At 43.4% G+C, this 23,950-nt stretch overlaps 1 protein-coding gene, 1 long non-coding RNA gene and 1 pseudogene across 2 annotated transcripts; 2 read left to right on the top strand and 1 right to left on the bottom strand.

Moving 5' to 3' along the window:
• Positions 1-1,922: 1,922 nt before the first annotated feature.
• Positions 1,923-7,634, top strand: LOC135525023 (Fanconi anemia group A protein-like; annotated as a pseudogene).
• Positions 7,635-9,116: 1,482 nt separating this feature from the next.
• Positions 9,117-10,469, top strand: LOC135524481 (uncharacterized). Its single transcript, XR_010452961.1, has 3 exons — positions 9,117-9,859; positions 9,997-10,091; positions 10,384-10,469. It is a non-coding gene; the product is annotated as an uncharacterized LOC135524481 (long non-coding RNA).
• LOC135524480 (zinc finger protein 276-like) lies at positions 10,178-23,920 on the bottom strand. Its single transcript, XM_064952048.1, has 11 exons — positions 23,097-23,920; positions 22,647-22,962; positions 22,484-22,530; positions 22,027-22,377; positions 21,768-21,849; positions 21,590-21,673; positions 21,275-21,391; positions 21,070-21,145; positions 20,851-20,968; positions 20,246-20,345; positions 10,178-12,658 (listed from the first exon to the last, which is right to left on the bottom strand). The coding sequence occupies exons 1-11, from the start codon at positions 23,365-23,367 to the stop codon at positions 12,391-12,393; spliced, it is 1,830 nt and encodes a 609-aa protein (XP_064808120.1). The 5' UTR covers positions 23,368-23,920; the 3' UTR covers positions 10,178-12,390.
• Between the last annotated feature and the right edge of the window lie 30 nt (positions 23,921-23,950).

Genomic DNA, 23,950 nt, shown 5'->3' with positions numbered 1-23,950 from the left:
CATACAGGTTTTGTGAACTTATAATGGGGCGGCAGGGTAGCCTAGTGGTTAGAGCATTGGACTAGTAACTGGAAGGTTGCAAGTTCAAAACCCTGAGCTGACAAGATAGAAATCTGCCGTTCTGCCCCTGAACAGGCAGTTAACCCACTGTTCCTAGGCCGTCATTGAAAATAAGAATTTGTTCTTACCTGACTTGCCTAGTTAAATGAAGGTATAAAAAATTATGTGAAATGGAAATGTACCTGTAACATTATCAATTTTTCCCATTCTTTTCTGCAGATCCTCTCAAGCTCTGTCAGGTTGGATGTTGAGCGTCACAGCACAGCTATTTTCAGGTCTCTCCAGAGATGTTTGATCGGCTTCAAGTCGGGGCTCTGGCTGGGCCTGTCAAGGACATTCAGAGACTTGTCCTGAAGCCACTCCTGCATTCTCTTGACAGAGTGTTTATGGTCGTTGTCCTGTTGGAAGGTGAACTTTCACCCCAGTCTGAGGTCCTGAGTGCTCTGGAGCAGGTTTTCATCAAGGCTCTTTCTGTACTTTGCACCGTTCATCTTTCCCTCAATCCTGACCAATTTCCCAGTCTCCACCACTGAAAAACATCCCCACAGCATGATGCTGCCACCACCATGCTTCACCGTAGGGATGGTGCCTGATTTTCTCCAGACATGACGCTTGGCATTCAGGCCAAAGTGTTCAATGTTGGTTTCATCAGACCAGAGAATCTTGTTTTTCATGGTCTTAGAGTCCTTTAGGTGCCTTTTTGGCAAACTACAAGTGCGCTGTCATTTGCCTTTTACTGAGGAGTGACTTCCGTTTGGCCACTCTACCATAAATGCCTGATTTGGTGGAGTGCTGCAGAGATGGTTGTCCCTCTGGAAGGTTCTCCCATCTCCACAGAGGAACTCTGGAGCTCTGTCAGAGTGACCATCAGGTTCTTGGTCACCTCCCTGACCAACGCACTTCTCTCGCGATTGCTCAGTTTGACTGGGCGGCCAGCTCTAGGAAGAGTCTTGGTAGTTCCAAGCTTCTTCCATTTAAGAATGATGGAGGGCACTGTGTTCTTGGGGACCTTTAATGCTGCAAAATTGTTTTTGGTACCCTTCCCCAGATCTGTGCCTCAACACAATCCTGTCTCTGAGCTCTACGGACAATTCCTTCAACCTCAGGGCTGGGCTTTTGCTCTGACTTGCACTCTCAACTGTCAGACCTTATATAGACAAGTGTGTGCCTTTCCAAATAATGTCCAATCAATTGAATATACTACAGGTGAATTCTAATCAAGTTGTAGAAATATCTCAAGGATGATCAATGGAAACAGCATGCACCTGAGCTCAATTCCGAGTCACATAACAAAGGGTCTAATATTATGTAAATAAGTTAGTTTTTTATTGTTAATACATTAGCAAACATTTCTAAAAACCTGTTTTCACTTTGTCATCATGGGGTATAGTGTGTAGATTGCAATCCATTTTAGAATAAGGCTGTAACGTAACAAAGTGTCTAAAAAGGGAAGAGGTCTGAATACTTTCTGAATAAAGTGTACGTATATTATTATCTGCCATTCACCTCACATCAGCCTGTACATCCAACGATGTATTGTGTTGCAGCTGTGGTAACGGTGTTGGTGCGAGCCTGTTTTGACGAGACCATGCAGGAGGCTCTCCCTGGTTTGCTGTTCAGTGCTGGATGACATGCTCTCCTGTGAGTTTGAATGTCCCCTCTCATTGCAGCTCGAAACTGCATTCAATAGACAGAGACTGTATCTTATCCAACTGCTAATATTAATTTCTGAACCTGTGGTTTTTTTTTCTAGGTGTGCTGGATATTGGTGAAACAGCAGCTGAATAATGGTGAAGTGGAAAAGGCTGCTAATCAAACAGAATTATTAAACATACATAATAATCCATAATATTCACTCTTGTATGTATCTTGTTTTGTTGGAAAGGGTACAGATGTTTGATGTTTCCTTGTGTGGTGTGTCCATCACCTGATGCACTGCGCTGTTTCTTCTCCCACTCTGTCTCATACACTCACCTACAGACTGAAAGTTAAAAACACAGAATATGTTATCATTGACATCTCTCTTTAATATAGGGCCTCTTGTAAAACAGCCATCTATATCATCTATCTCATCTGTGTTCTCCTCTACCTATATTCTACATAGTATCTGATACCATTGCCATGCAAAGAGAGTGGGGCTTTGCTAAAAACCTGCATACTGTTGACCTCCTTGTTTCGTAATGTAAATGGCTGGTGCTCTGTTCTAAAGAAACATCTATATATACCTTAGTACATCTATAAATACATTACCATGTCTGGTTAATGTGAGCTGCTCTTCCAAATATGTATTTTGTCATGTAGTTGTTTGTGAGGTATTGGTGTGTATGTGTGTGACTGACCACATACATCTGAAGTGAATGATGATGTACCTGTGGGTGTGAGTTATGACATTAGGGTGTTTTTACAGGACATTGTGAAATTACAGTAGGGTATGTTAAAACCGGTCTAAAGAAAAACAAGTGTGACCTTATAATAGAGAGTTGTGATGTGACTGTATCTGTGGTGTGATATAACATCTATCCCTTTCTCTTTCTCTGTCCTAGTTGGCAGTGATATTCAAGGTAGAGGAGCTGTTGCCTCAACTGCAGTAAGTACTGGAGACTCATGAGGTTAACTGGAAGCATGTGCTCTCCTGTCTCTCCACCCTGCTCGTGTACAATCCAAACACCCAGCCAAGCCTCAAAGGTACACACACACACACACACACACACACACACACACACACACACACACACACACACACACACACACACACACACACACACACACACACACACACACACACACACACACACACACACACACACACACACACACAGACACTTAGTTATTTCCAACAATGCTCCTATGGGCTCCCGAGTGGCGCAGCGGTATAAGGCACTGCATCTCAGTGCTAGAGGCGTCACTACAGACACCCTGGTTAGAATCCAGGCTGTATCACAACCGGCCGGGATTCGGAGTCCCACAGGACGGCGCACAATTGGCCCAGCATCGTCCGGGTTTGGCCGGTGTAGGCCGTCATTGTAAATATGAATTTGTTCTTAACTGACTTGCCTAGTTAAATGAAGGTAAAATAAATCAATAAAAAATGACATTTCTCTCTTTATACATCAGAGCTCCTGTCCAGGTTCCTAAGCTCAGCATTTGAGGGTCTTTTTTTAATTTAACCTTTATTTAAATATGCAAGTCCGTTAAGAACAAATTCTTTTTTACAATGAGGGCCTACACCCGTTCAAACCTTCCCCTAACCTGGACAATTCTGGGCCAATTGTGCGCCGCCCCATGGGACTCCCTCTCGCACTGCGATGCAGTGTCTTAGACCGCTGCACCACTCGTGAGCACTTGACTTGGAGAACATGATCACTGCTTTCCTCCTGGCCCGTAAGGGTGCACTGGAAGGGCCTGGTGTTTTCCCCTCGTACAGTGAGTGGTTTAAGGCTAGTCACCTCAGAGTTTAGTTAGTGGCTACTAGAATACCAATATGTTGGTCCCCTCTCTTCTTATGTTTGGGCCTCTTAGACAAAGTTGACTTCCCTCCTGTCTTCCTGGATGTGTTTCAGCGGTGCCAGCAGTTATCATTGGAACAGTAAGAAGTCTGTGGTTTTCCTGCTGAAGTTCCTGTCGGACATAGTGTCCTTTGACCCCCGCAGTACCTGAAGGTCAGGTGACAGATACTCTGGCTCTGCTTTAACACTTTACTGCTGGACTGGGCCTTTAGTCAGACTGGTTCCCTTGCCAAGACCAGACTGGCTGACCTGAAGGTAGGGCCTAGAGAGTCACTGAACCAGTATGTGAGGCGTATATAGATCAGCTGAGACAACCCAGTTATTCCAATGTAACTAACTCTGACTGGTTGACTTACCATACCACAAACCCTCTCATTCAGCAGCTCATTCATCTCCTCTCCTCCAGCTGTATGAACAGGGTCCCCCTCTCTCTGTCTGCAGGAGATTGGCCTTTATGAGGATGTCTCTCGGGCAGGAGCTCTTGTGCAAGTTTGAGTGCCCTCTGCTGGTTGTATCTCTTCAATTAATGTTTTTCATGTGTTAATTATGTGTGTATCAGTCTTGTGTGTTTGTGTGCAATCTTCCTTCTCAGCCCCAGTGTCAGGCAGGTCAGGATGTGGACAAGGCAGTCTCTTTGTTTGAGAGCACAGGAAGGATATCTGCCACAGTCATCATGGAGGGCTGGTAGGTACCCTAAAAATTTAGCATCAACATGCTGCATAACTCTCACAAATTACCTATTGAGATCAATGTACTGATGACTTATACATGTCGTATTGTGTTCTGCACTGTGTCTTTTTTTATGTGTCGCCACACTTGCACTCTTTTCCTACTCCAGCATGTTCAGAAGGCCATATTTCCTGACTCGTTTTCTCCCTGTCCTCCTAACTCCACGTGTGGTAAGACTTATTCTCTCTTGCTTTAAAATGAATGGATTTTATTGAATGGTGTGTTCACATGCTCTGTCCAGGTATTGTATTCGTTGTCTCTGTCCAGGTATTGTATTCGTTGTCTCTGTCCAGGTATTGTATTCGTTGTCTCTGTCCAGGTATTGTATTCGTTGTCTCTGTCCAGGTATTGTATTCGTTGTCTCTGTCCAGGTATTGTATTCCAGGTTGTCTCTGTCCAGGTATTGTATTCGTTGTCTCTGTCCAGGTATTGTATTCGTTGTCTCTGTCCAGGTATTGTATTCGTTGTCTCTGTCCAGGTATTGTATTCGTTGTCTCTGTCCAGGTATTGTATTCGTTGTCTCTGTCCAGGTATTGTATTCGTTGTCTCTGTCCAGGTATTGTATTCAGGTATTGTTGTCTCTGTCCAGGTATTGTATTCGTTGTCTCTGTCCAGGTATTGTATTCGTTGTCTCTGTCCAGGTATTGTATTCGTTGTCTCTGTCCAGGTATTGTATGTCCAGGTTGTCTCTGTCCAGGTATTGTATGTCCAGGTATTGTTGTCTCTGTCCAGGTATTGTATTCGTTGTCTCTGTCCAGGTATTGTATTCGTTGTCTCTGTCCAGGTATTGTATTCGTTGTCTCTGTCCAGGTATTGTATTCGTTGTCTCTGTCCAGGTATTGTATGTCCAGGTATTGTATTCGTTGTCTCTGTCCAGGTATTGTATTCGTTGTCTCTGTCCAGGTATTGTATTCGTTGTCTCTGTCCAGGTATTGTATTCGTTGTCTCTGTCCAGGTATTGTATTCGTTGTCTCTGTCCAGGTATTGTATTCGTTGTCTCTGTCCAGGTATTGTATTCGTTGTCTCTGTCCAGGTATTGTATTCGTTGTCTCTGTCCAGGTATTGTATTATTGTTGTCTCTGTCCAGGTATTGTATTCGTTGTCTCTGTCCAGGTATTGTATTCGTTGTCTCTGTCCAGGTATTGTATTCGTTGTCTCTGTCCAGGTATTGTATTCGTTGTCTCTGTCCAGGTATTGTATTCGTTGTCTCTGTCCAGGTATTGTATTCGTTGTCTCTGTCCAGGTATTGTATTCGTTGTCTCTGTCCAGGTATTGTATTCGTTGTCTCTGTCCAGGTATTGTATTCGTTGTCTCTGTCCAGTCAGCTGCATGTAAAGCCTGATATCAGGATGAATTTCATAGATTCACTCAAAAGGTCCGTTCTAGTATTCACACTCAAAGCCATACAACCACTGACTGACCACACAGTTTTCTGTTATCACTTTGAGTCTGATACAGATGTTTTGTGTATGTTGATTCCAGTTGTTTGTTCAAATAGTTAAACAAAAACACACACACATACAAATCAAACCAGTCTTATTATCTCTGACCTGACAGAGTTGTCTGGCCAGGATCTTCCACACGCTGCGTATTGTGTTCCCTGAATGTGCTGAGGAACTGGTTGGCCCGACAATCATCAAGCTTCATGTAGATGAGTCGACTTCCCCTGAGCTGCACAATAAAGTCGGAAGGAATGCCAGGAACTGCCAACTGTCCTCCTGTCTCTGCATTTCTCTCTCTCTTCTACTGTTTTTCTCCTCTGCTCTGTCTCAACTATTTAGTTTCCTAATCTATTTGTCTGTCGTTCTAGTTATTTCTGATGCCACACTGACTGTTTCGGTCTCTCACACTGTCTGTCTGTCCTGTCTATGTTCAGGTGGAGAACATGATCCTCAGGAGCTTCTGCCAGAGACTTTTGGACGCCTCCGGAATAAGCCCACCAAATAATACAGAATTGTCACTACTTGATTTTCTTTCCAGTCCATCTGCACATAGTTGTGTATATGATGTTCTTCTTAGCCTCCACAAGTGTAACTGCAAGTCAGCTTAAAACTGCACTTCTCTCCTTTGAGCTCAATGTGCTCTGTGACCCAAGACCGAGCCCCTGGGTGTCCCAGTTTGTCAACATCCTGCTGGGACACAGACAGCTGCTCACTGCCCTCCTGCACCGCATGTGGGACCTGCTCCAAAACAAGGTGTCCATATATATATATTTTTTTATCTGTCTCGCTCTCCATCTAATTTTCCCTCTCTCACTCTTTCCATCTTATTTTCCTGCTCTCTCTCTCTTTCTTACCCCCTCTACTTTTTCTTATAGCCTCTCATAGTCTTCTTTTGTCCTTCCCTATAGGGGGGGGGGGCATTGAATTGTGCACCTTCATGCCTCCCGGGCCCAGTGCCCCCTTGTGCAGCTGTGCCCACCACTGCTGCCCGGCCCTGTGTCTGTTCCGGAGGCACTGGCCACTGCCTTGCCCTGCCCTGCCCAAAACCAACATGCTCTTCTGTGTTAGGTGGGTGAGACTGGAGAGGGACCCTCAGCATCTAGGATGACATGATACTAATTATACAGTATATTGTAAACCAAAAGGCACAGTTAACTTTAGCTCAATAGGACAGTGCTATCATAATATGTATTTATGTGGACTGCTTTGTTTTTGTTGGCCAGATTCTGCGTGGCTGCAGGTTTACTATGGGCTCTGTAGGATTGAGTCACAGTTTGAACCGCAGCAGTAGAATCATCCCTGCAGCCTCAATAAAAAGGTACCGGTATGAACGTTATTTTCCCAGTGTCACTGAAATGATTCTTATCACCCAGCCACACTCTGAGATGCCCTTTATGCAAGCAGCAGGGGGCTGCTGTTTTAGCGGAATGTCACATACGCCTACAGTTGTACCTCTCTGCTTGACTGCACAGAGACATGTCCTGCCTAGCCCTGAATTGGTGTGGGTGGATGTGCGCGTGTGTATTTGCAGATGCTGTACCTCATTTCCAGACTAATGCCAGCTGCGAGGAGGTTGCCGATTGAAGCGAGTGGGGAATCTGAGCATGTGGAGGCAGACAGACAGGGTGAGCAGGAGAATCATGGGTTGTGGAAGAGTGTTACTGACACAAATACGACTGGGATGAAATCTGACTTGGCGCTATGGAAACACGCCCCCCTTCCGTCTCCTAGTAAAACTCCCAGAATACCAGGTGAGGCAACAGATTAAAACCTGCACAGTCTAAAACCTTGTCCCTCTCCTGAGGACCAAGGGAGCTGTGCAGGAGACATGAGGACAGTCTGCTCACACATTCCTAACGCCATCATGGACCAGCAGACAGGGTCAGTATTGGACTGATCTGTAACCCATCCAATAGACATTGTTGAAGTCAGTTCAGTATCAGTATTGTTTTGAAATCAGAGTGAAGAGGACTCTGGACTGTGAGACCGTCATGGAATATATCAACTAGTATCAGGTGTGCCCATATAGGGGTTAAGAGAGGGAGGGAAGCATGGACTATAACAGAGCAGGATGATTAAGTTGGCTACAGTCTGAATACATGTGTGAATTCATAGTTCACTTCTCATCTTGACCAAACCTGGTGAAATCAAGACCCTTATTTTTACAGAAATACTATGATGTGTTTCCCAGATTTGATTATTATTGTTATACTGCATCTCTTTGTGTATTAGAGGAAGGGCAGTTTCCAAGCTGGCCTGCTGCACTACCATCTCACAGCACACTTATTAACAGTAAATTGGTTCCATTCTTAGATTATTAGCTGTACTGCTATAGACATGGGTAGACACAACATATTGTGATATTTATCATAAGAAATTGGAAAATCTTCCCTCTTTTTATTTTTCATAGACTGTGCTCATGGCAGGGGCTGTCCCCTGAGCTGTAACTGTCCATCAGGAGAAGTGAACATAACCAAATCCCCCAAGGCAGCTGCTACTCTTCCTGGGGTCTGGCAAAAGTAAGGCAGTTATACAATTTTAAAAACATTTTTTTTTTTATAAAAAAAACATCAGGCCCATACTCCACTACCACATATCTACAATGCAAAAATCCATGTGTGTATAGTGCATATGTTATCATGTGTTTGTATGCATGCTGTTCAATAAGGTGAATTTTCACCTGCTGTTTAAATCTGATTCTACTGCTTGCATCAGTTACCTGATGTGGAACAGAGTTCCATTTAGTCATGGCTCTATGTAGTACTGTGCGCTTCCCATAGTCTGTTCTGGACTTGGGGATTGGATGGACTCTGTCATTCCTGTAGAGTATCTTCTGTTTCCAGGAGGTGTCAAAGTTAATATATAAAAGTGACTCCAGCAGAGATACAATAATTTCAAGACGTCTTGCACACTTTCAAGGCCCCCAGTACCAGAGGCAGCAAAGAAACCCCACAGCATAATCGAACCTCCTCCATAATTGATTGTAGGGAGGGTGTTCTTTTCTTTGAATGCTTCATTTTTTGTCAACTTATTTTAAAGAAATTGGGAGTTATTTAAGAAAAGTGAAAAGGTGTCCTTATATTTGGCTGCAACTGTAGGATTATTGGAATATTATTGGAATATTTTGGTAATTGTGACATATAAACACTGACTCTCACATGCTCAGCACTAACCTTTGGCTTCACACAAACAGTTTCTGATTCATCATTCAGGAGCAGAGACACTCAAATGATAAGGGAAACGACTCAGCAGTTTTCTATTAGAGACGTGATCGTTGTCACGAGACTCCCTTTTAAGTAATTCATTGTGGAAACTGGCATGTAGGCTCACGTCTTCTTCTACTGCCATTTCTCCCCAGCTGCTGGTGTTTCTGCTGTTCCTCTGTGTGATCGACCTCCTCACTATTTTTCTCACACCCTAGGTACCTTTACACATTTTTGGCATATAGCAGATGCTCTTATCCAGAGCAATTTGTCAGTGCATTCATCTTAAGAGAACTAGATGGGACAACCAAATATCACAGTTATAGTAAGTACATTTTCCTCAAAGTCAGTGCTTAGTAGTGTGGGTGGGAAAGGTGGGGGCGCTGTGGGATTTAGTCAATGCCAGGAGATTTTCCTGGTTAGGTTACGTGGTCAGGGAACTCCTAGCCCTACATACTAAACAATGTAATAGTAATGTATTCAACAGACTAAAACACCTTTTACATTAACAAAACACCACATAACTGTAATGTTTATCATACAACATTTTGTGTCTCTGATGCTATATTGGGTATTTATATATAATTTTAAAAAATCAAGAACAAGGCCCATACCAGCCTGTAGCCATGGTAACATTAGAGGAATACACAAGACTGATGACTCTATCATTTTATAGATATATTTACTTGGTCAAACTGTCAGTGTTGTCCTCAGTGTCATCCATTTTCTTGTTTATATGCGAGTTCTGTATGTGTATTGTGTTTTGTTTCCCTTCCAACCTGGTCCCCCATCTTAACTCTGAGATGTTGGAGAGGACATTGAAGGCCCCAGGGTTCCTGTGCTCTGCTACTCATCCTTTATCAAGCTCTTTATGGATGGCCAGACTTCTTTCCCTGTGACCGAGCACCCAACTGATGAGGTGAGCTTACTCTGATTCACAAAAAAGGCACAGATAATAATGTTTAATAATCATACATCTATACTATGGTTGACTGGTATGTGGTCAACAAACTACTGACAGTAGCATTTTTCTGAATCTGTGTTTTGGTCTCGCAGATGGACCCCTCCCAGATTCTGACCCGGGCCCAGTAGGTACTTCTGAAGACTCTCTGACACCCCCAACCTCACTGTCTCAACATCAGCTGAACCAGGTAACACATTTGTGCACTGACCACCCAGAGCAAGGCTGATCTCAGTCTGTAGCCCAGAGAGTAGGACTGGGTTGAAATCAGCTGGATATGACATAATGATACATTTATTAGGATTTCACAAACATCAAACATTACACAAATACAGCCTATGATAACTTTCTGGGCTTCACCACATGTCAGACTGCTTTTTACCAATGGCTCTCAAAACACGGCAGATTGATATACCATTGTACTTTCTTTGACCCACATAATACCCTATTGAGTGACCCTCTCTCTCTCCCCTGTTCCTTAGCTGGAGGTCTTATGTGTTGACCTGGAAGCAGCTCTGATCTTTCAACTCAGCCCTTCCAGCCTCAGCCAAGAGTTGGACTTCCTCTGCGTTAGGAAAGTATTCAGACACCTTGACTTTTTTCATATTTTGTTACGTTAGCCTTATTCTAAAATGGATTAAATAGTTTCCCCCCTTCAATCTACACACAATACCCCACAATGACAAAGCAAAAAATATTTATCACGTTTACATAAGTATTCAGACCCTTTACTCAGTACGTTGTTGAAGCACCTTTGGCAGCGATTACAGCCTTTAGTCTTCTTGGGCACACCTGTATTTGGGGAGTTTCTCTCATTCTTCTCTGCAGATCCTCTCAAGCTCTGTCGGATTGGATGGGGAGCGTCACTGCACATCTAGTTTCAGGTCTCTACAGAGATGTTCGATCAGGTTCAAGTCCGGTCCTGGCTGTGTGCGTAGGGTCGTTGTCCTGTTGAAAGGTGAACCTTCATCCCAGTCTGAGTTCCTGAGCAGGTTTTCATCAAGGATCTCTGTACTTTGCTCCGTTCATCTTTCCCTCGATCCTGACTAGTCGCCCAGTTCAGCCGCTAAAAAACATGCCCACAGCATGAATCTGCCACCACCATGCTTCACCGTAGGGATGGTGCCAGGTTTCCTCCAGACTTGACATTCAGGTCAAAGAGTTCAATCTTTATTTCATCAGACCAGAAAATGTTGTTTCTCATGGTCTGAGAGTCTTTAGGTGCCTTTTGGCAAACTACAAGCGGGCTCTCATGTGCCTTTTACTGAGGAGTGGCTTCCATCTGGCCACTCTACCATAAAGTCCTAATTGGTGGAGTTCTGCAGAGATGGTTGTCCTTCTGGAAGCTTCTCCAATCTACACAGAGGAACTCTGGAGCTCTGTCAGAGTGACCAGCAGGTTCTTGGTCACCTCACTGACCAAGACCCTTCTCCCCAAATTGCTCAGTTTGGCTGGGCGGCCAGCTCAAGGAAGAGTTTTGGTGGTTCCAAACTTCTTCCATTTAAAAATGACGGGGACCAATGTTCTTGGGGACCATCAATGCTGCAGAAATGTTTTGGTACCGTTCCCCAGATCCGTCTCTCGACAAAATCCTGTCTCAGAGGTCTACAGACAATTCCTTCAACCTAGTTGTAGAAATATCTCAAGGATGATCAATGGAAACAAAATGCACCCAAGCTCAATTTTGAGTCTCATAGCAAAGGGCCTGAATACCTATGTATATATAATACAAACATTTAAAAAACCTTTTTTCGCTTTGTCATTATGGGGTATTGTGTGTCGATTGAGGATTTGTATTTATTTAATACATTTTAGAATAAGACTGTAAAGTAACAAAATGTGGAGAAGGGGTCTGAATACTTTCAGAATGGACTGTGTGTGTGTGAGAGAAATATATGGGGCTACAGGCACACCCATGGACTGTTACTGACGTTTGGCTTCCTTGAATCATGACAACTTGCCTTCCTTCATGAACAATATATGTATGGGGGAGTTTGAAAACTTGGTCTTTGTCCTCCCATGAAGAATATACATGGCTAGCTACATGATAATGTTGCCTTAAGGATATAATTATAGAGCAGTACAACACTAAAATAAGTATCACACAGCTTACCTGGCTTTGAAAGAGGATCCGCTAGCTGTGCTCCTTTTAGACGTACTGTCATCTATACATAGTGCACGTATAACTTATTAACCTTATTCTCTACCTCAAGTTAATTAGTCACATTAGCCATGACCATTTTACACCAGACTCCTTATAGACCAGGGGTCAGCAACAGGCAGCTGGCGGGCCAAAAACATCCCGCAAGTGATGATTTTTTTGCCTTAGTTGTGGTCCATTTGCAGTTGTACAAAGTTATAATTATGTACTGGCTCTCTGACCATCCGCTCAGACAGAAATCGTCCTGCAGCTGAATCTAGTTCCCTAGCCCTGTTGGACTTTGTGGTTGTTATATCTCCTTGAGGGTCACAGGCCTAAATCAAGTCGGTCAACTGGTGTAAGGGTTCAGTGCCCCAGTCTCTGTGATGGTCTCTATGTTGTTGATAGCAGGGTTGGAGGGGCTGTCGATGTTTCCTCCAGCAGCTGCTAGTGTGAGGGGATGCACCATGGACATGTGGACGTTGAGGTTGTGGGCCTTCTCAAAGCGCTTTCCACACAGTTTGCATGCAAATTCCAGATCAGCTTCTGCCTTGTGTTTAGTCATGTGGTACTTTAGCGATGCCCTCTGGCGGCACTGGAAACCACACACTTCGCACCTGAAAGTGAAGATAAAAAGGTTTAGTGAGGCCATAACCAAACAAGAAAATGCTAATCTAGAAGCCGCGCTCCTAGTGGTCGGGGACTTTAATGCAGGAAAACTTCAATCTGTTTCACCTCATTTCTATCAGCATGTCACATGTGCAACCAGAGGAAATAAACTCTAGGCCACCTTTACTCCACACGCATACAAAGCTCTTCCTCGCCCTCCATTTAGCAAATCTGACCATAATTCTATCCTCCTGATTACAAGCAAAAACCAAAGCAGGAAGTAGTAGTGACGCGCATAATACAGAAGTGTTAAGATGACGCAAATGCTAAGCTACAGGACTGTTTTGCTAGCACAGACTGGAATATGTTCCAGGATTTAACCAATGGCATTGAGGAGTATACCACATCAGTCACCAGCTTCATCAATAAGTGCAATAATGACGTCGTCCCCACAGAAATTGTATGCACATATCCCAACCAGAAGCCATGGATTACAGGCAACATCCTCACTGAGATAAAGGCTTGGGCTGCCGCTTTCAAGGAGTGGGACACTAATCCGGACACTTTTAAGATGTCCTCCGATGAACCTCTGATGAACCATCAAACAGGCAAAGTGTTAATACAGGACTAAAATTGAATCCTACTACACCGGCTCTGATACTCATCGGATGTGGCAGGGCTTGCAAACTATTACGGGTTACAAATAGGTGTCCAAACTTTTGACTGGTACTATATATATGATGTGGATATAGTACATGTTGGATTGTACATGTGGATAATATGTTGGATTATGAATAAGGTGACTGACTGATTTTCATGCAGTGGACCATAAGTTAAAAATAGTGTAGATGAGCTAATTCACTTCTATGCGCGCTTCAAAGCAAGCAACACTAAAGCATGCATGACAGTACCAGCTGTTCCGGAATGACTGTTGTGATCACGCTCTCTGTAGCCGATTTGAGCAAGACCTTTAAACAGGTGAACATTGTGGAATCATGGTAACCAAAAAAAGTGTTAGACAATTCAAAATATATAATAATAATAATATATTTTATATTCTTCAAAGTAGCCACCCTATGCCTTGCAGACAGCTTTGCACACACTTGGCATTCTCTAAACCACCTTATACTACCCACCACTGCGACTTGTATGCTCTAGTCGGCTGGCCCTCGCTACATATTCGTCGCAAGACCCACTGGCTCCAGGTCGTCTACAAGGCCATGCTAGGTAAAGCTCCGCCTTATCTCAGTTCACTGGTCACGATGGCAACACCCATCCGTAGCACGCGCTCCAGCAGGTGTATCTCACTGATCATCCCTAAAGCCAACACCTCATTCGGCCGCCTTTCGTTCCAGTACTCTGCTGCCTGTGACTGGAACGAATTGCAAAAATCGCTGAAGTTGGAAACCTTTATCTCCCTCACCAACTTCAAACATCAGCTATCTGAGCAGCTAACCGATCGCTGCAGCTGTACATAATCTATTGGTAAATAGCCCACCCATTTTCACCTACCTCATCCCCACAGTTTTTATTTATTTTCTTTTCTGCTCTTTTGCACACCAATATCTCTACCTGTACATGATCATTTATCACTCCAGTGTTAATCTGCAATATTGTAATTATTTGCCTACCTCATGCCTTTTGCACACATTGTATATAGACTCCCCTTTTTTTTTCCTACTGTGTTATTGACTTGTTAATTGTTTACTCCATGTGTAACTCTGTGTTGTCTGTTCACACTGCTATGCTTTATCTTGGCCAGGTCGCAGTTGTAAATGAGAACTTGTTCTCAACTAGCCTACCTGGTTAAATAAAGGTGAAATAAAAAAATAAAATAAAAATAAAATAAATGAGGTAGTCACCTCGAATGCTTGAAGGAGTATCCCACATACAGTATGCTGAGCACTTGTTGGCTGCTTTTCTTTCACTCTGCAGTCCAACTCATCCCATTTGGGTAGAGGTCGGGTAATTGTGGAGGCCAGGTCATCTGATGCAGCACTCCATCAGTTTCCTTGGTCAAATAGCTCTTACTCAGCCTGGAGGTGTGTCTTGGGTCATTATCAGGTTGAAAAACAAAAGATAGTCCCCCCCTAAGCGCCAACCAGATGTGATGGGGTATCACTGCAGAATGCTGTGGTAGCCACGCTGGTAAAGTGTGCCTTGAATTTTAAATAAATCACAGACTGTGTCATCAGCAAAGCACCCCCCACACCACCTCCTCCATGCTTCACGTTGGGAACCACACATGCGGAGATCATCCGTTCACCAAGAATCTCACATTTGGACTCATGTCCATTGTTTGTGTTTCTTGGTCCAAACAAGTCTCTTCTTCTGATTGGTGTCCTTTAATAGTGGTTTCTTTGCAGCAATTCGACCATGAAGGCCTGATTCACTCAGTCTCTGAACAGTTGATGTGTGTGTTACTTTTATTTGGGCTGCAATCTGAGATGCATTTAACTCAGCACGACTCCAACACCATCATTAAGTTTGCTGACGACGCAATGGTGGCAGGCCTGATCATTGACAACGTTGCAACAGCCTATTGGGAGGTCAGAGACCTGGCAGTGTGGTGCCAGGACAACAACTTCTCCCTCACCGTGAGCAAGACAAAGGAGCTGTTTGTGGACTACATGAAGAGGAGGGCCGAGCATGCCCCCATTCACATCATCAACAGGGTGTAGTGGAGCAGGGCGATAGCTTCAAGTTCCTTGGTGTCCACATCACCAACAAACCATCATGGTCCAAACACACCAAGAGAGTAGTGAAGAGGGCACGACAAAAACTATTCCCCCTCAGGAGACTGAAAAGATTTTGCATGGGTCCTCAGATCCTAAAAAAGTTATACAGCTGCACCATCGAGAGCATCCTGACTGGTTGAATCACTGACTGGTATGGTAACTGCCCAACCGCAAGGCGCTATAGAGGGTACTGCGTACGGCCCAATACATCACTGGGGCCAAGCTTCATGCCATCCAGGACCTCTATACCAGGCGGTGTCAGAGGAAGGCCCTAAAAATGGTCAGACTCCAGCCACCCAAGTTCTAGACTGTTTTCTCTGCTACCGCATAGCAAGTGGTACCCGGAGAGCCAAGTCTAAGTCCAAAAGGCTCCTTAACAGCGTCTAGCACCAAGCAATATGAATGCTGAACAGTTAATCAAATGGCTATCCGTACTATTTACATTGACCACCTATTTTTACGCTGCTGCTACTCGCTGTTTATTATCTAGGCAGCCACTTTACCCCTACCTACATGTACATATGACGTCAATTACCCCAAATAATCCGTACCCCTGCACATTAACTTGGTACCGATACCTCCTGTATATAGCCTCGTAATTGTTATGGTGGGTTTAAAAAAATTAAATAAAAATAAAAACTTTATTTAGCAAATATTTTCTGAGTCTGCATCGTTGGTTAAGGCTTGTAAGTAAGCGTTACATGTTAAGGTCGACCGATTTATGATTTTTCAACGCCGATACTGATTATTGGAGGACCAAAAATAGACGATACCGATTTCAAAATCGGCCAATTTCTATTTATTTATACATTTGTAATAATTACAACAATACTGAAAACGTTTATTTTAACTTAATATAATACATAAATAAAATCTATTTAGTCTCAAATAAAGGAAACATGCTCAATTTGGTTTAAATAATGCAAAAACACAGTGTTGGAGAAGTAAGCAAAAGTGCAAAAAGTGTCATGTAACAAAAAGCTGACGTTTAAGTTCCTTGCTCAGAACATATGCAAGCTGGTGGTTCAATATTCCCAGTTCTTTAATATTCCAAGTTAAGAAGTTGTAGCTATTATAGGAATTATGAGGCATCAACTATTTCTCTCTTATACCATTTGTATTTCATATACCTTTGACTATTGGATGTTCTAATAGGCACTTTAGTATTGCCAGCCTAATCTCAGTTGATAGGCTTGAAGTCAGAAACTGCGCTGTGCTTCAAGCATTGCTACGAGCTGCTGGCAAACTCAGTAAAGTTTGAATTAATGCTTACAAGCCTGCTGCTGCCTACCACCGCTCAGTCAGACTGCTCTATCAAATATGAGCCTTGGGTCATTAATATGGTCAAATCCGGAAACTATAATTTCGAAAACAAAATGTTTATTTCAGTGAAATACCCAAGTCTAAATATTGCTGTTACATTGCACAACCTTCAATGTAATGTAAATTAGTTCGCAAAGAGCCAGGCGGCAAAAACTGTTGCATATACCGTGACTCTGCTTGCACTTGACACAATTTCCCTAGTTAATAATGCCTGCTAACATTAATTTCTTTTAACTAAATATGCAGGTTTAAAAATATATTACAGTTGAAGTCGGAGGTTTACATACACCTTAGCCAAATACATTTAAAAACTCAGTTTCACAATTCCTCACATTTAATCATAGTAAAAATTCCCTGTCTTAGGTCAGTTAGGATCACCACTTTATTTTAAGAATGTGAAATGTCAGAATAATAGTAGAGAGAACTATTTCTTTCAGCTTTTATTTCTTTCATCACATTCCCAGTGGGTCAGAAGTTGACATATACTCAATTAGTATTTGGTAGCATTGCCTTTAAATGGTTTAACTTGGGTCAAACGTTTCTGGTAGCCTTCCACAAGCTTCCCACAATTAGTTGGGTGAATTTTGGCCCATTCCTCCTGACAGAGCTGGTGTAACGGAGGCAGGTGTGTCGGCCTCCTTGCTTGCACACACTTTTTTAGTTCTGCCCACAAATTCTCTATGGGATTGAGGTCGGGGCTTTGTGATGACCACTCCAATTCCTTGACTTTGTTGTCCTTAAGCCATTTTGCCACAACTTTGGAAGTATGCTTGGGGTCATTGTCCATTTGGAAGACCCATTTGCGACCAAGCTTTAACTTCCTGACTGATGTCTTGAAATATTGCTTCAATATATCCACATAATTTTCCATCCTCATGATGCCATCTGAAGGTGAAGTGCACCAGTCCCTCATGCAGCAAAGCACCCCCACAACATGATGCTGCCACCCCCGTGCTACACAGTTGGGTGGTATTCTTCGCTCTTGCAAGCCTCCCCCTTTTTCCTCCAAACATACTGATGGTCATTATGGCCAAACAGTTCTATTTTTCTTTCATCAGACCAGAGGACATTTCTCCCAAAGGTATGCTCTTTGTCCCCATGTGCAGTTGCAAACCGTAGTCTGGCTTTTTTATGGAGCAGTGGCTTGGCTGATTTCTTTTGATTTTCCCATGTCAAGCAGAAGCACTGAGTTCGAAGGTAGGCATTGAAATACATCCACAGGTAAACCTCCAATTGACTCAAATTATGTCAATTAGCCTATCAGAATCTTCTAAAGCCATGACATAATTTTCTGGAATTTTCCAAGCTGTTTAAAAGCAGTCAACTTTGTATGTAAACATCTGACGCACTGGAATTGTGATACAGTGAATTAATCTGTCTGTAAACAATTGTTATGGTTAGGTACATTTGTGCAAAGATTGGGCTTTTTTTCGGCAATGCACTTTTGTTAAATCACCCGTTTGGCTTAGTTGAAGTAGGCTGTAATTCGATGATAAATTAACAGCCACTGCATTGATTATGTGCAACGCAAGACAACCTAGTTAACCTAGTGATATCATCAACCATGTGTAGTTAACTAGTGAATGTGAAGATTGTTTTTTAAAAGACAGGTTTAATGCTAGCTATCAACTTACCTTGGCTCCTTGCTGCACTCGCGTAACAGGTGGTCAGCCTGCCACGCAATTTCCTCATGGATTACAATGTAATTGGCCATAATCGGCATCCAAAAATGCTGATTACCGATTTATGAAAACTTTAAAATCGGCCCTAATTAAAATCAGCCATGCCGATTAATCGGTGGACCTCGACTACCGACACCTGCAGTATTTGGCGCATGTGACAAATAACATTTCATTTGAGGGTGTCACAAATCAAGAGTACCACGCGCTCTCCCAAAAGCTTGGATGGAGAGTAAACCCCAGAAATTCAGACAAACAAAGAGGTAATGGATTGCATTCAAATATGTCACAAAGCTTACTTCATATTCAATGTTAAATGTTTTACTGCATCAGGGATTTCAGCACAGAGGTATATATGTCCTTATTAAGTCCCAATTCCTCCTTCCATTAATTCTTATTAACCCAAATCATACCACATTCAGTGCATTCGTAAAGAATTCTGACCCCTTGACTTTCCACATTCTGTTACGCTAGCCTTATTCTAAAATGTGTTAAATTGTTTTTTCTTTCATCAATCTACACACAATACCCCACAATGACAAAGCAAAAAGTTTTTTTTATTTTTTAATTTGTGCACATTTATAAAAAAACAAGCAACATATGTCACATTTACATGAGTATTCAGACCCTTTACTCAGTACTTTGTTATAGCACCTTTGGCAGTGATTTACAGCCTCGAGTCTTCTTGGGTATGACGCTACAAGCTTGGCACACCTGTAATTGGAGTTTCTCCCTTTCAGATCATCTCAGGCTCTGTCAGGTTAGATGGAGAGCATTTCTGCACAGCCATTTTCAATCGTGTTCACTTCTGCGTTGTCTTGGCTGTGTGCTTAGGGTTGTTGTCCTGTTGGAAGGTGAACCTTCGCCCCAGTCGGAGGTCCTGATCGCTCTGGAGCAGGTTTTTAATCAAGGATCTCTGTACTTCGCTCCGTTCATCTTTCCCTCGATCCTGACTAGTCTCAAAGTCCCTGCCGCTGAAAAACATCCCCACAGCATGATGCAGTCACCACCATGCTTCACCGTAGGGATGGTGCCAGGTTTCTTCCAGATGTGATGCTTGGCATTCAGGCCAAAGAATTCAATCTTGGTTTCATCAGACCAGAGAATCTTGTTACTCATGGTCAGAGTCCTAAGTGGGCGGTTACTGAGGGGTGGCTTCTGTTTGGCCATTCTACCATAAAGCCCTGATTGGTGGAGTGCTGCAGAGATGGTTGTCCTTCTGGAAGGTTTTCCCATCTCCACAGAGGAACTCTGGAGCTCTGTCAGAGTGACCATCGGGTTCTTGGTCACCTCCCTGATCAAGGCCCTTCTCCCCCGATTGCTCAGTTTGGCCAGCTCTAGGAGTCTTGGTGGTTCCAAACTTCTTCCATTTAAGAATGGAGGCCACTGTGTTCTTGGACTTTCAATGCTGCAGAAATGTGGTACCCTTCCCCATATTTGTGCCTCGACACAATCCTGTCTCGAGCTCTATGGATAATTCCTTAGACCTCATTCCTTGATTTTTGCTTTGACATGCACTGTGCAACCTTATATAGACAGGTGTGTGCCTTTCCAAATCATGTCCAATCAATTGAATTTACCACAGGTGGACTCCAATCTAGTTGTAGAAACATTTCAAGGATGATCAATGGAAACAGGATGCACCTGAGCTCAATTTCGAGTCTCATAGCAAAGGGTCTGAGGCTGTAACGTAACAAAATGTGGAAAAAGGAAGGGGTCTAAAGACTTTCCGAATGCACTGTAATCAAAGACTTGGCTACAGTCTGACAGACTCATCAGTGCTTGAACCCCTCGCAACACATAAACCAGCAGAACCTTGCCTCCTGATATGAGCTTTATGTCCCTCTGTACTTACTGTAGTGGCTTGACCCCTGAGTGGCGCATCTGGTGCACAGACAGGTGCTTCCTCTGCTTGAAGGTCTGACCACACTGGTCACAGATGTAGTTCCTCACCTCTGGAAAAGGGTCAAACTTAAAGGTCCAATGCAGCCGTTTTTATCTCAATATCAAATAATTTCTGGGTAGCAATTAAGTACCTTACTGTGATTGTTTCAACTAACATTGTCGCAAAGACCAATTTCTCAAGCAATAATTTTGCTTGGACTGTTTGGGAGTGGTCTGAGTGGGGAGGGGAAAACCGAAAACTATCTTACTGTCAGAGAGGTTTGAAACTCTATTAAATAATTCACTGGCTTGTGATGTCACTAGGCAGGCCAAAACTCCATCCCACCAAAACAGGCGGTCTTTTCAAACAGCTCTTACACTAAAAGGACATCATAATTTTCACAATTTCACAGTATTATAATATAAATATAAAACAGGAAAATCACATTTGACTGCACTGGGCCTTTAATACAAGCACACAAACATCTCTCATGTTGCGCCCAAACGGCACCCTAATCCCTATATTGTACTATATGTTTGACAATGGCACAAAGAAATTAGCCAGTCCAAACCTACCTGTGTGGATCAGTTTCACGTGTCGCTGCAGGTAGCGGTCAATCATGAAGACCTTGTTGCAGCCAGGGTGAGGGCAGGGTCGCTCACGGATCTCTTCATGGTGCTCCTTAATGTGTTTCTGTACCCCACAGATAAAAACAGCCCTCAGAAAACACTTATGTATTAATAGAAATGTTCATAAGAGGATAAGCAGTGCCGTAAGGATGACTTGTATCTGACCTTCATGCCGTCTGCTCCTCGGTACACAGCTGAGCAGCCTTGATATGGACATTTGTAGATATTGGGCAGCTCCTCTCTGAAAACAAAAAACAAACATGGATATTTCACATGTATTACTCTCCACTACCAGCTACACTCCAAGATTTTAACATCTGTTCTACTACAAAGATCTGGTGCTTTGGCCCTAGGACAGCTTCTACCGTACCTTTCTGACTTGATTGGCTTCTTCCAGCCAGGCTTGGGTCCTGGCTTCTTTCTAACTTTAGGCTCTTTGGGAGTTTTTGCTTCTTTTCTTCTGGTTCTCTTCTTCGGGGAGGCAACTCTGCAAGCCATGGGAAAGGGGAGAAAACACTCATGCATTTGCTGCCCTTTTTTCCACTACCAATTTTTCTCTGATAAGTGCTCTTATGTCCACTTATGTGTTACTATGTTATTACTGTGTGTATCAATAAAAATTGTTCCAAGTACATTATTTTGCTTTGATATGCAAAATAGCTAGAACCCACATCAATCCACTCACTTCTTTTCTGAGTATGGTTCAAATAATTCATCAGAGGATCCACTTTTCCTTTTATCTTCCAACTCATCCTCACTGGACATGTTCCTAAGGTTTCACATGAACACACACAGCCTATAGTTTAACCAATCTGAACTTCCCAGAACTGTAAAACTTGAACCATGTGTCATTGTTGACTCACCGGTCATATAGGTCAATGTCACCTGTCCTGTCAATGAGTGGGGCAGGTGCAGGGCAGGGTGTCTCCTTAGCAAAGATAAATTCTAGGAACAAGAGGGTCAAACAAATTAATTTGGACTGGCACCAGACCTTAAGATGGTAACCACCTACAAAGAGTCACATTTCAATGCAGTCAAGACTATACTTAATTGAATACTGAAATTAAATACGGTGTGTTCCCGTTTCTCAGCGTAACTTTGAGGCACCAAAAGCTGTCTCACCATCTGCACTGGTGGTAGTAGCATCAGTGTTGATGGAACTCTGAGTCTGTGGGGTAGCACCTGGACTGGCCAGGGGCATGGTGGTGTTGACAGGGTTTCGGTTCCCTCTGGGCTGCTCCTCAGCTTCCAGTAGGGGATCGCACCCAGTGTGTCCAGGATTTGCTCTGGTCTGTGTGTCCATCATGTATCTATGTCCAGCCACACACTCCCAGACAGCCCCTACTGAGCCCCAGCACTGCCCCTCCAGCACTTCTTTCAGGTCAGGGCAGGAGCGGCAGTCTCCTGCATGGTGGTGGGCCCAGGACACCAGGCTGTGGAGACACTTGGGATCGGAGGGGATGGTTGGGATGGCTGGTTGTCAGGTTGGAGGAAAGAGAAATGGGACATTTAGTAAGGGGTTATCTCTGCGTATCAAAATCTGGTAATCATCTTGTCCTGATGGAATGTATCTACTTACACAACAAGCTGGGACGCACTGTTGATTGAGAGCACTCTGAACTTTTCCTGAAACCAAAATCAACATCATGTTTTGGTTTCACTGCTCATTACTGACCCTCCTATAGGTTTACAATCGCCACTCTCTACCCTGTGACATTACAGTTGCTCACATTTGTCCTCACCTGTCTCTGGTGGGCACATTCACAGATGGCAAGAGGTTTACCCTCTGCAGAAATGTGAGCAGGATAGTGTGGCACTTGTAGAATTTTGTGTGGCAGTTCTTGCAGATGAATTGTGAGAGACGTGGGTCACGGTTCAGTGGCACTCCCACTAGGCGCTGAAAGTCTGTGTAGAAAAGCAGGGGCGACTGGGCTGGCTCTGTCTGGTCAGGGACCCCCTCCAGCTCTCCTGGCCACTTGTCAAAGGCATGCCGCAACCTCCGAGGTGAGAACTTTCCATGACAGAGTCGACAGAATGCAGTGCTGAGTCTGCCCATACCTGTAGGAAGAGTCAGAGGTCGCATTTGATAAAGTGTAAGAGCTGATCCTTTACCTTGTGGAAATAAAAACACATGACAACCATCATTGACCTCAATCTAGGCTGATCTGTCAAGAATTTTGCAGGGGACTCACCTGATTTTTTTGATCTATTCTCTGGATGCTCCTCCCCTTCTATCTCCACAACTGACACGGTTGTGCTCAATTGTAATCTTGCAGATCTGTCACTTGGATCAACATCCTCGAAACCTCCATCACATGCAACTGATGGTGGAGTTGTTTTCACAGCATTCTTTGGTCTTTCTCGTCGCCCAGCAGGTTTCTTGACCCCAGCCACTGACTGAGTCTGGCTTCTCTGTCCTGCTGCCACATCGGTTAGCCGCGCTCGTCTCCCTCGCTTCTTCATTACACAGAGTCCTTAAGAAAAGTCCTGTCAATATAACGTGGCAGTAGCTTTCAAAGTAACTTGAGTCTTACATGGGGAGCGCTGTTATCAGTATAGCTGTTTAAAACCCAAAGTTGATTTGAAACCTGCAGCTGCGACTTCCAATGAGGAGAACACGATTCGCCTCAAATTCTAGCAGTCATTTGTAGTTTTAACATTTAGTTGGTTGGTGGTTTAGTAAAATATAAATAGTCGATTTAACAGTAACACAATATCGTACAGCACGAACAGGAAGCGGTTTCTATTGAAACACGAAACCCGGAAGTAGTAAAAAATAATAATAATAATAACGCAGATAGAACAATAAAACAGATATTTCACCAGATTTATAAATGTGAAACATCCGGTTGGCGTTTCCACTCACTACCAAATATGGTAACAAGAGGAAGGCCACTGGCCGGCAGTGGGAGAAGATGAACGAGATGGATTTTGACCGACATTCTGCAAATGTTCTCATCAATGAAACATTTGATCACACTACAGTTTTATGTTACCAACACTAAAATTGGTTACGAACAGAGTGGACAAGTCTTTGTAGACTTTA

Source organism: Oncorhynchus masou, chromosome 31, assembly GCF_036934945.1.
Source record: "Oncorhynchus masou masou isolate Uvic2021 chromosome 31, UVic_Omas_1.1, whole genome shotgun sequence".
In the NCBI taxonomy this organism is placed as follows: domain Eukaryota; kingdom Metazoa; phylum Chordata; class Actinopteri; order Salmoniformes; family Salmonidae; genus Oncorhynchus; species Oncorhynchus masou.
The sequence above is the reverse complement of the archived record's forward strand: the minus strand, read 5'-3'. Positions and strand labels throughout refer to the sequence as shown.

Excerpts from the sequence above, each read along its gene's own strand:
- LOC135524480 (XM_064952048.1), bottom strand. The coding sequence starts at position 23,367 with ATGAAGAAGCGAGGGAGACGAGCGCGGCTAACCGATGTGGCAGCAGGA. Across the intron at positions 21,146-21,274 it reads AAGCCAATCAAGTCAGAAAG|AGAGGAGCTGCCCAATATCT; the intron begins GTACGGTAGAAG and ends TTTTGTTTTCAG. Across the intron at positions 20,346-20,850 it reads CGTGAAACTGATCCACACAG|AGGTGAGGAACTACATCTGT; the intron begins GTAGGTTTGGAC and ends ACCCTTTTCCAG.